We start from the raw sequence: 13194 nt of genomic DNA on the forward strand, positions 1-13194 counted from the left end.
AAATATTACAATTTAAAAAAATAACTGTTTTCTATGTGAATATATTTTAAATGGTATTTATTCCTCTAATTTGCTGAATAATGCAGTATTATTATTATGCAGAGCATAAGATACTTTGATTCATAAAAACAAAAATCCAAACTTTTGAATGGTAGTTAAAGTGAATATATTTAAGACACGCTGCACGATTTAAGTTTATTCTTACAAATAGTTTTAATTTATGTATAAATGAGCTTGTTATAAACATTTGTAAAGCATTTTTACACTATTACATTCCTTTTCTGTGTCTTTTATGACTTGGGTACCATTTTTATAAATATAAAAAGAAAAGATCCCAGTCCAGCAGTGTGATTAAAATCTTGAAGGACAATTGGGAAATATTTAACAGGACAGCACTTAAGCCTGTTTTGTTGGATTCAAAGTACTAGGGATCACAAGGTCTGTCCCTTTTCCTTAGTTGCAGTTTTCTGCTGACTATAGTATGTGTATGTCCTGCTGGAGCACGGCTCTCCCAACACAACACACAGACTAACAGACATGTACGGCAGCAGTAGCAGTCTCAAGACTCCCTCAAGTCCCCAAGAAGAGGACAAAGGGGAAGGAAAGGTCTATGGGAATGTTTTTGCGGAACTGGAATCAGTAGACCTGCCTCTAGGAACGAGTTTAAGGTAAAGAGCGTTTTTATGGATGCATTGCGTTACCATATGGAATGTTTATGATTTAATATTAATAGTTTATTTTTATTTTTATGGATGCATTTTAAAATTGGGGAAACCAAATTGTGAAGGTTTAAAGGGATGGTTCACCCAAAAATGAAAATTAGCCCATGATTCACTCACCCTCAAGCCATATGACATTTTCTTTCAGACGAATACAATCGGTGTCCTGGCTCTCCATGCTTTATAATGGGTGTGAATGGTCTTGTTTATTTTTTAAGTCCATCAAAGTCCATGCATGATAAAAGGGCTCCACACGGCTCTGGGGGTTTAATAAAGGCCTTCTGAAGAGATGCGTTCGTGTAAGAAAAATATCCGTAAAACGCTATCGACTAAAATAACTAGCTTCTGGCAGATGGCCATATGCATTGATTTTCATAAAAAGTAACTAAGTAATGCAATTAGTTACTTTTTCTAAAGGGAATAACTCTGTATTGTAATGTAATACTTTTAAAAAGTAACTTTACCCAACACTAATGATGATGCATTAGCCAGTGTGTTGACAAGGGAAATAAACAGAACCCTTTTCTAATAGAGTTGTCATGGCACAAAATGCTAAATTATTCAAAGAGGCAATGGTGTTCTGACAATTTAGTTTAATAACTGAAAGAATAACAGACAAAGCAGAATCCCAGTAAAAGCGATTAATCTGAATTTATTCTACAGACCATTATGCCCGTCTTCAATGTCACATGATCCTTCAGATATTATTCTAATATGCTGATTTGCAGCTCAAGAAATTTCTTATTAATGTTGATTTTTTATTTATTTATTTTTTTGCCTCAAATGTGTGGGGGGTTTAGTTTAAATAATAATAATAATAATAATGATAGTTTTCATCAAGGAAGGATGAGGTCTAATTTTATCTTTTCACTTCAAAATAAAAAAAATTCCTCACAAATCTAAAACCATTAATGTGTCCACAAATCCCTAAAAAAACTTTTGATTTGATACTTTAATGCCATAACATTTTCCAGAGACACTAAATTATATCAATTAACCTCAATCTTTTTGACTGACTAAATCTTACAAAAGTTGATATTCAGAAGAAATAACAAAATTAATCCATTCATAAATTGTGTTTAGATTAGATTTTGTGCCATATACCTTCAAGAGAAAAGAGAGTTGCACACATTTAATAAGGTTCCACTTATTTTAGCTTGACCCTGCCAGACCATAGATTTTGTGCCAGATGGCGTAGCTCCCTCTATCGACGGACTCGTGTAACTGCATCTCTCTCGGCAAATGAACACTGTGACGATTAGAGCCAACATGGCGGAGAGCGAGAGCTTGGAGACTATCACCGAACATGAACGAATATTACAGGAGATCGAGAGCACGGACACGGCGTGTGTGGGGCCGACGCTACGGTGAGAGATGTGCATCATCTGCTCTTAGTTAAGGTTCAGATGGTGATGTGATGTTTTCTCATGTCTAATGGATGGAAAGAAGGCCTTTGTTTGCTAAAGATGCAGCTCAGTAGGACATTGCCATTGCTTATAAAGCTATCAAATAAAGTGCTGATCGATTCGATTTAATTTTGTGTTTTTCCACATGAATGATTTGAATGGTCGCTGTATGCTGTCCTGACAATGATTCAAACACACACACGTTCAATGACACAGGCAGTTGGTCGCCGTATTCCTGTCATTCAGCTAGTATTGAAGATGTAATGTGTGAAATATTTGTCATAATGTACCATGACATGTCGTTCTGTCTTGTCTATCTATCTATCTGTGTGTTGTTGTTGTTGTTGTTCTGATTTAATAATATTAGATGTAAACATCTGAGGTGAAGCAGCACAGGCCCAGTGACGTCTCACTGCGTTATGGATATGATGGAGCTGTCGACAGGTGGAAAGCTCGGAGCAAAATAGCTTTAGTTTTTCCAAATGGACAGCTCTGTCAGATTAAATACTCAAGTATATACACTCTATTTCCTTTTTCCAAACACTTTTCAAGTACGGAAGAGTGAAAGCTGACGAAATATGGGTGGGTGTGGCGTTAACAAATGAGTCTGGGTTTGAGCTGGATATTAATATTCTGCTCTTAGCTCAGTTGTAGCTGGATCATTTCAGTAGAAATCATGATGTCACTCACAATTTGATTATTTCAGCACAGTTGGATTTCATCATGAGATATTCGGCTTGACTATTTCAGTTGAAATCATGATTTCACGATGATGCTTTTTATTCCAGTAGACATTTGCTGGACTGTCATGTTTGGTTTCATGATTTCTTATAAGATTTTGACTTCAGAAGCATTCAGCTACATCCCATAATGAGTTCTTTAGAGTTAAAATTATCTCTGATAAAATCTTGATTTTTGTTAGCACTCAGGTGTGTCCCATTATGACATCTTTGGCTTTATGAAAAAAAAAAAAAAAAAACCCCAAATCATTATGTTGGTAACATTCAGCTATTTCCCATTTTTGGCTTTATGATTTCTTTGGCTTTATGATTTCTAAAAAAAATAAAAGAAATAATAATGATTGCGGAAGTGCTTAACTGTATACTGTCATGACATTTTTGGCTTCATAATGTTTGATAATATCATGATTTCGGTAGCTCTCATCTGCGTCCTGTCATGACATATCTATTTGGCTTTATGTTTTCTGATAAAATCATGATTTCAGTAGCGCTCAGCTGCGTCTCATCATGACGTCTTTGGCTTTATGATTTCTGATGAAATCATGATTTTAGTAGTGCTCAGCTGCGTCCTCTCATGACACCTTTGGCTTTGTGATTTTAAAATAACATGTTTTTAGATGCGCTCAGCTGCATCCCATTATGACATCTTTGGCTTTATGATTTCAAAAAAACAAACAAATCATAATGTTAGTAGCATTCAGCTATGTCCCATCAGCCTTTTTGGGTTCTTAATTTTTGATAGTATTATGATTTTGGTAGCGCTCATCTGTGTCCTGTCATGACATATTTGTCTTTATGATTTCTGATGAAATCATGATTTCGGTAGCGCTCAGCTGCATTTCGTCATGATGTCTTTGTCTTTATGATTTCTGATAAAATCATGATTTCTGTAGTGTTCGGCTGGATTCCATCATGACATAAGGCTTTATGAATTCTCAAAAAAAGAATTTCTTTATAGCTCAGCTGTTACCATTCATGAGATTTTTGGCTTTATGATTTCTGATAAAATCATGATTTCAGTGGCACTTCAGTTGCTAAATCATGAATGATGACTTTGACTTGATTTTTATTACATTAGTATTTGTGATGTTGTGAATCATGATCTTGACATGACTTTTTGTTCGTTTTTTTTAATTCCAGTCGAGCGTGGCTGTATCCCATCATGAAATTGTTAGCTTTAGTCGCTATGATTTTTGATTTAAGTTTGGCTACATCACACCATGCATTTATGAAATTATAGATTTCAGTAGCACTCCGCTGCATCTCATTGTGAGGCCTTTGGCTTGATCTTTACAGTAGAAATTTTGATTTCAGCAGAATTCAGCTGACCTTTTTTCACTATGAGTGAATGCTCTTCTCTATTTCTGAATATGAATGTGAATATTGTCAGAAAACTCAGTAGCCCTTTTGGCTATAACTTAAACTTCTGGAAGCCATAATTCACTTTGCAATTTGTTTTTCAAAATTAGACTTTTCTGTCATGCAACAGAAGGTCTAGATGGCTCATATTACACAGTTGTGACGATAGTGAGAGTTTCATTCATTTGAATGTTAACCAAACCAGCTGTTGATAAAGGCCTCCAGAAAGCAGATCTTCAGGACATGCAAATTTGTCGACATTCCAGCTTGTGCATCATGTCCTGAGGCCACACGTTCTGTACTGACATTCACACGGATCATTACCAGTATTTTCTCATTCCACATATACTATCAAGTCTTTGAAGGAAAGCTTCACCTGCCTTTAATAATTTCACCTTGTACACTCAAAGGTGTGCAGGGAAAGTGCTTTATCGTGACCTGCCTCAGCTTTTCCACTTGGTTGCACTATGTTTCAATTTGGCAGTCAGTTTGATTAAAAAAGGGGGATTTTGGAGCAACTGATTTTTCCCACTGAATCAGTTATATTAGATTAAAATTCATTCTTCATTTTTTTTTCATGACTAAAAAGGTCAAGTGCCATCAAGTAAAAAATTATGTAAAGACATGTCATGTAAGTGATAATGTACATCCGTCCTGATCACCCTGTCAGGGTTTATTCTGAAATAAAAACTGGCTGGATGTAGGCTACATTATCCCGCTTATTACACGGCTACTTGCCACATAAGTAAATAAAAAAACATGTCTCGAGACTTTTTTTTTCTTCATTCCACTGTATGTCATGTTTTTATTCTTTTGTTTTGATTTTATTCATAACAGATTTTATGTTCATAACAATTGTTTATGTAATTTATGATATTATAATGGATTGATGAACATTAGTTTTAAATGTTATGTGCTTTTTTTACAGACAGTTATTTCATTGCTTTGAATAACAATTCAATGCAGTGCATTAATATTTTGCTCATTGCGTCCTCTTGTGGCCTCAGGAGACAAGCCAAAAGCTTTTTTTCCGCAAACTGAAATTATTCTGTTCAAATTTGAATATAATTCGAATATTAACGGTACCATAAGTACAATCCGAATTTAGATTTTCACCCATTTTGACAGCCCTAATATACACTTACTATATGTATATGGATATGGTTTCATTTAAAATATCATAATTTGTGTTTTGAAGATTAATCAAAGTCTTGTGGATTTGGAATTTGGATTGACATGAGGGTGAGTAAATGTAGACAGAATTAAAGTTTTTGGGTGAACTATCCCTTTAACTCAAATAGGCTATAAGTTTGCTGCCATCATCAAGCAGCTTTCTCCGTACTTTTCCATTACTTCAGACATTTAATTTAGAGATCATCTATAGAAACCTGTAATAAATGTCACTTATGTGTTTATATGACGACATGTCCTGTGTTCTCTGTCAAAAACCTGGGTGTGGTAAACCATTTTGTCCTAAACGAGAACACTGTTCACGTTTACATGATGCTTCAAAATGATGCTTTTTGCAAAAACCCTGGAATAACCTTATTTCCTAAGCCTATATTGTTAAATGTAAACACAGTGAATGACACTCATTCAAGCTTGTGTTACAGTGGGTTTTAGGTTTCATTAACTACCCTGTGGTAGATGTATAATGTTCTATGTTTTGTGTTTGAGCCGTAAGTGAAGAGGCTTGACTTTTACTCGCTCTGTGTTTGTGTTTCCTTCAGTACCTCCTGGCAGTTGTCCGGAACTTGCCGCTCTTTGGTCTGCTGAGTTCAATAACAGGAAGGAGGAAACTGGTCCTGCTGATAGTAGTTCTGTGTGTGTGTGTGCGCAGATTCTCAGAAAGGATATCCCATTACAGGGTGTAATATGACCTTCTGAACGGCAGTGGAAGTGGGTACCAATTTTAGAAAGCTTTGCGTGTTTTCAATAGAAAATTGCCCTCAGAATTTTCCATCTAGTTGGCAGGAAAAGGCCGACAAGGTAACCGCACAGGGGATGCAAGTAAAAGCTGTTTTGTAAAGCTGAATACATCTTAGTTGGTCTACGCCTCAAAATACAAGCAGAGTTTTCATTTCAGCGTTTGGGGCAATAATTTCACCTAGGGTTGTCAAAATTTAGCTTGCTATGCTGTCGAAACACTTACATTTGATATTTATTAGGGGTGTAAGGGTACATGTATTTGTCCTGAACTGTCACGGGACACATACAGTCAGATGACTGTATTCATTTTCTGACTGTAGAGAACTGACTTCGGTACCAAGAGACGCTCTTCACCAAGCGCATTTAAAAGCAGGCATCTATCAGCCGATCCCTAATATATCCGCTGTTAGACGCCACTTTCAAACGCACCCGTGTGTATCTTTGTAAGCGTTCGATGAAGAGCGTCAAAGAAAAACATGTTTTTAAAGCGTTGATCATTGTAAACAATAACAGACATATACACGCCAACACTATGGCCAAACAGAGACATATATGTTGAGCGTGTCGACAAAGTGATCAATCAGAGGTGTTTAAGAATCTGTTCAACAGCGCTCAAAAATGCTAGAGGGAAATGCTGGGTTCGTCATATTTTTTTAAATTTCAGTACTGACAAGTCAAGCGATCCACACTCCAATCCAGAAGAAGGCACACACGGTAATATAGCACTGTTTGCTAACCTCCACAACTGGAAAAAGAGTAGAAGACAAATGCTGCGTCCCAATTCGCTTACTTATAATACGCCCTAAAAGTATGTACTCTTTTTGTGAAGAAAAGTACATACTTTTGAGTGTGTAGCTAAAGAGTAGGCAAGCTTTGGGACATACTATCACATCATCTTTAATGGACAGCTCTGTCGCGTGCTGCGTGCATCCTGTCACCGTAAACTGCCCTGTCAATCATCTCATCACAGTTAAAATCCTCCATTCAATCTAATTTGATTTCCTACTGTTTCGGAGAGAAATGTTGTTGCACGTTCATCTGCCAGTCGTGGGTCTTTCATGCGGAGACTCTCCTCATGTGTTTGCAATTTGAATATAATGATGCATTTAAAAGGTGATGGCTAAACGTATCTTTACAAAAGTTCACAATGCTGCAGATGCAATATAATGTGGACAACATTGAATACATTCATTTTCGTCAGGTTAGATACTGATAATTAATCACTCAAACCTCTTTATCTAAACCTCTCTACATAATCACCGAACTCGCGCGTCCTCCATGTCTGTACTTTTTTTTAACACTTTTCACTCGTGTTTGTAGTTCTACGCCTTCCCGGAATGCTTTGCGGGCGCGACAAAGTCGCGTGATGTCACGGTGCTGATCCACTTGTCCGTGCGACACTTCTGTTGCACCGCGCTCCGCTTTATTCCTATGGGTGACATCACGCGACTTTGTCGTGCCCGCAAAATATTCCGGGAAGGCGGCACTTCATTTAGAAAATTGTCGCGCGTCAAGAAGCTGGCCGATGCCCATCTTTATGCAAATGAAGTCTGTTGAACGCGAGGCGTCTATCCAATAGAAGTAGAGCATATGGAGACGGAGGGATGTCTCTCGCAGGTCCTCTGTTCTGATACGCAAACATTTCCCGCTCGGTCAAAACCACGCACATAGCGGCAAACAGATGAACGCCCATCAACGTACAAATGTGGGGAGGCTTCACGACACCACGCAACAGTCGTGTCGGACAAGTGGATCGGCACCGTCACCCATAGGAATAAAGCGGAGCCGCGGCGCGACAGAAGTGTCGCACGGAGAAGTGGATCGGCACCGTAACCGAATCCTCGTCCAACGCGCGATGGGTTGTGGGCAATATCAGCCGTTAGAGTGTGCATCGATCTGCACTTCGGATTCTGACCGGAAATAGTAGACCATCCGGGTATCTTTGAAACACTCATTTCAACATACTACGATTTGGGACGTACTAATTCTATTTTCGAATACTATTTAGGACGGATAGTATGCGAATAAGGACGCAGCAAAAGTGATGTGCTGTGTTCGAAATCCCCCCCATACCCTCATTCACTATTCCCTACCTACGTTACTCCACTAATATAGTCCACTTGAAGGAGTGAATGAAAATGAGTGAGTGAATTCGGACACTGAGTCCGCCAGAACGGCTGTCGCTTTTGCATAGTTTGTGCTTGCTGTTTTATTATGAATTGAAACGCAGCAAACTGGCAGTTCCAGTAGTAATGAAAAGATTGATCAATTAAAAAAGAATTTATACCTGTATTATATTAGGCTGGATCAGCGCAGTTTGTTTAGTCTGTTTGGAAAATGGACAGATGATTGATTCCTCTGCGGCACCGTCTCCTGGCAAGACGCGGGAATTCAGTCAGCGCTCGACTCTCACAGTTCATTATGGGTATTCTATAGCCGCTGGGCGTACATCAGTTGTACAATTGTTATTGCGGTGCATTGTGGGATTGAATGAGTGTACTCAATAACATCCACTATGATTTTGGACACCCCTACAAATGGCTGTCCCCTCAAAATAGTGCCCTATTTAATGGTATCGGGGGCAATTTCGGACACAGCGTGAACTAACCCAAAACAAGAGTTCAGATGGCACGCAAGAGCTTGCTAGTAGCCTATACGCTGAGTTTTGATTCATTTTTGTGATGCGCTCCACAAACTTCATCGAAAGGAAACCGGAACGGCAGAAAGCGGCATCCTGTTTGTTTTTTTTATTTTACAAAAGCACAATGTTTTGTTTTTATTTAGTTTTATTCAGTTTCGAATGATGACTTAACCCTTAAACAGGCAAGAGTGGAAAATGCTAAGCAAAAAAAATTTCATGTCATTTTTTATATCATCTGGACTTAAATTAAACATATCCAAAAGAATTTTTTTTTAAAAATTATATATTTTCGATTTTATGAGTTGTGTCTCCTGAGACACGTTGGCTGATTGGGGTAAAAAAGGACCAATGTTAACTGTTACTGCCACTCTATGTTTAAAACAACTATATCCTATACTTTACCTGATCTAATGTTGAGAAATGATATATCATTCGAAAGCGTACGAACTCAAGATTCAGCCTGTGGAACCCGTTTTGAAATTGGACGTTGCGTTACCATAGAAACGGTACTCTAAATTCTTTTATCGGGCTCCTCCCCTTTTGGGCATCGTCGCGTTTCATAATTTGAGATCAAAACCTTTTCTAATCTTGAAAAAACACATATGGTCAGAAAGGTCTGAGTCTCAAGGTTCCATATTTTGTGACAGAAGTGATATTTGGACAGAAATGTATTAATTTGTTATGGCAGAATGCATACAATTAAATTCAATGGAATGTAAGTCACCCGGTGGCTATTTTTAGTATTATGCCTAATAAAAATCTCATGGGAACTTCAATTTTTGTGACATCAACTTCAAATTTGGAACACAACTTGGTTAGATATATGGCTTTGATTTTATAGTAATTTTATAGTAAAAAATATTTAGTAAAATACATATTTTATAAAAAAGAAAAAAATATTAAGTACAGTATATTTGATTTAATGTAAGTTTAAACTTCCATAACTTTTTCATACTTTCATTTTTTTAAGTGCTTTGACTTCAACAATAATCTGCTGTCTGTTTTCTTTAAAACAAGACCAAAATTAGGTCTATATTCCAAAGCATTCTTGAATTACAATCATTTAAGTTTGAATAGTGCATTTTAAATAGAGCTAGTTTAATCCCTTTTTTATACCCTAAACAGGCAACGTGTCTCAGGAGTTACATACATTTCAAAACGTGCTAAATAACTACATGAACAACATATTACTTAATTTTCTCCTTCAGCACCTTAAGACAATGTTCACATTTAATGTTAGCAGTATTCTTTTTTTTTTTTCAGAAGAAAAGTAAGTTTAATATATATTTACTTCTCTAAAAATCGGAATGTTCTGCACCACTGGCAGCCATGTTGGATTTAGGTCAGGCTGACTAATTGATCAAGAAAAATTTTAAGCAAATTATGTGACCAGCATACTCAAGACAGACCAGGCTGTCATAAGTGATAAAAGGATTTGATGAAAAAATCGTTCTTATGCCCCAAAAAAGACAATAAAAACGATGTATCTCGTGAGTCACTTTGCCTGTTTTAGGGTTTTAATATAGCCTGGTTAAAACCAGACCCTTCTCAGTCGTAACTGAGTTAGGGTCTGGGGAAGGTTCATTCACAGATCATTTCCAAAGGGGCGTCACCAACGGACGTCGCTCAAATGCCTCTGGGCACAATTGGATAGACCAATCTATCGATCGTCATCTTTTAAAGCCCGCCTCAACGTTTGTGATTGGTGCCTCGATTTGGAAAGATTGGAAATCAGCTTGAATGGGTTCTTCGCCAGACTAACTTGCAGAGCAAATCTAAATTTGCCGGAAGTTCGTCTGGGTTTTCCCAGGCTAGACTTAATATCTACCATAAATGGAGTATTTTAAGTTGTTATAATGAGACAAAATCATTTGAGATTGTGCCAATTTGTGTCGTGGAAGTCCAGTGATTAAATATGTGATTTTCTCTGCTTGCAGTGCGTCAGTCACACTTGTCAGGAAAGTGAATGAGAACAAACACACAGTTTTATTGAATCATATGTCATCAATTAGTTAATCGAACACGGGTCCGCACCAAAAGTGCTAGTGTGATGTCATTCCCAATACTTAATGGGGTTGTTGTTCTTTCCCTCATTAATCCATGAAGTACACAGTCTTTTATCTTTGTCTTTTTGTCTTATTTTCAAATACTTTTTGCCTAAAATTAAAGTTTGTTATGTTAAGTCACCTTGTATCTGGTTGGTTTGGTTCATGACTTATAATGCTTTAACAAAGACTATTTTTAAATCTCAATGGGAAAAACGAATGGAAAAAGTTCTATAGTGGACGGGCTCTAATGCACTCTATTGACCAGTTTGAGCTGCATGATCTGAAGCCAAAACAGTGAATGAACACCGGCAAACTAAAAGTAGGCATACTTTACAGTTGGTTAATTGAGAACCAAATGCATCTTATATGAGGTTAAAGTTGTGTTATATACACAATAGGGATGGGACGATTACCGGTTTCACTATAAACCCCGATAAAATGTACTGACGGTTAGTATTATCATTTAAAATTTAATAGTCATTAGAACCGTGTTTGATTATCGCGATTTTAATAACTCACTGTAAACTCACTATAAATCCTGTCCAGCTAGCAACAGTCTGACGCAGCACGCAACGTTGTTTTTTTTTATTTTTATTCGAGAAGGAATGGCGGACGCAGTGACCGTGCTCGGGAGATTTTTCAGCCTTTTAAGAGGACCAAATCTGAGGTGTGGTCATATTTTGGCTTTTACAAAAGACCTGAGAGAAACTTAATCGAGGATGGTCACCCTGTCTGCAGAACTTGCACAAAAAAGTCGCTGCGGGGAAACACTTCAAATCTGCCGAGTCGTCTTGAGTGACCATCATCCACTGTTGTATAGCAAACGCAAGGCAAGTTAACTGTAACCTCAATACCAAACTAAGTCTGGGAAATAATTGGGCACAAAATGTTGTTTTGAGTTGAAATATTTTATCTTACAAACTTGACATAAACGTGAAGCTTTTTAAAAAAAAAAGTTCACAGCAAGTGGCTTTGAGCTAAAGACGAACGAACAAGTTTCCACAATTAAGACTATTAAGAATGACATTTAAGAGATAATAATGTCATTGTAACGTTACACTTATTATTACACCGATTTTTTCCCTCACATAATCACGGGGACATATTGCATTGAGATTAAAGTTTTAAATATTAAATATTAAATCCATTTTGTACAGCGTACAAAACTCGTCCAGACAAGATGATCACAACAATATTATCAAACTCTGTAAACAATAAATCAACTCTGATTTAATTTTCAATACAATCAAAAAAAGGTGACGCTAGACGGCAAGTTGTATTTGAATGAAATGAGAGCGCGCGTCCGTTGTGATATACATGCATGTGCGCTGTGTTATAATTCGTTGCTATTGACGACGGTCATTATAAGGAAGAAAATACCACAGAATAGAATCTTGCTTTAAAAAGTGCATAGAGCTGCTTTTTATTTGTTGTTTGTTGATTTTCAAATATAAAACTTGTTGAATTGTTTTCAGTGTGAGCATCAGTTCTTTTTGAACACTTTCATCTCGTTTTAACCCTTTCGCACGTACGATCACACCGGTGTGATTAGAACGGTCAGTGCATCACGTGATCATCTGCTAAATTCAAATGTCCTTTCGCACGTTTGCTGGCGCTGAGCCAGAGAAGGACGGACTCAGTGCTGCCATATATCACAACTATTGAGTGTTTTCAACCACATAATGTTTATTTTAGGTTTCAGATATTTAAATACACACACTAGCAAAACAATGATTTTGAGTTTGTTAAATACACACTGATGTTTATGGAAGCGGCAATAATAATCCTTTACATTATCATAAGACGACACGTTTTATTCATATCAGATACACATTATGTAAGTAGCTTTACATTTGACCCTATTCTTCTCCCAGTTCACCGGCCACTTACTTTCATGTATTTCGTGAGAAGTTGAGGAATTGACGTGTTGTAAATCCAACAGATCCCATTCTCTGAACTGTGAAACAAACTAACATGGCGCCGCCCATCGCGCAGACAGCTCAACTAATGCGATCGTTATAAAGGTGTTTAAACAACAAAACACATCCACTTGCACATATTTGACAATCGGAATATCAGTGTTTCATGCTATAGCTAATACATTTGTGAATATTTTTAATAAAAAAGGGAAAATGACATAAAAGCAGATCATCATTCATTCAGCGCTGTGTTGTGGTTGCGCTGTGTCACGTGACAAGCAATGACGCGTCACCATGGAAACATTAAAGTGACAAGTTCTAAATAACGGTCGCCTTGAAAAACTCACGCTGGGGGGTCAGTTTGAATATTTTAAACTTACGTGTGAAAGGGTTAACAAAACCGTGATAATATTGATAATCACGATAATTTTGG

At 37.1% G+C, this 13194-nt stretch overlaps 1 protein-coding gene across 7 annotated transcripts in view; it reads left to right on the forward strand.

Moving 5' to 3' along the window:
- Positions 1-517: 517 nt before the first annotated feature.
- Positions 518-13194, forward strand: part of exoc6 (exocyst complex component 6) — a 58782-nt gene continuing 46105 nt past the window's right edge. For 3 of the 7 annotated variants that reach the window (XM_077206010.1, XM_077206006.1, XM_077206012.1), the window contains exon 1: positions 1940-2086. In XM_077206010.1, the coding sequence (XP_077062125.1) occupies positions 1962-2086 (125 nt within the window). In that variant the 5' untranslated portion in view covers positions 1940-1961. Of the gene's footprint in view, positions 669-1932; positions 2087-13194 lie in introns of those variants that run through there. The other 4 variants (XM_077206011.1, XM_077206007.1, XM_077206005.1 and 1 more) reach the window with 3 other exon arrangements.

Source organism: Siphateles boraxobius, unplaced genomic scaffold, assembly GCF_051911475.1.
Source record: "Siphateles boraxobius isolate OS27281-9 unplaced genomic scaffold, OSU_SipBor_1 55, whole genome shotgun sequence".
Taxonomy (NCBI): Eukaryota; Metazoa; Chordata; class Actinopteri; order Cypriniformes; family Leuciscidae; genus Siphateles; species Siphateles boraxobius.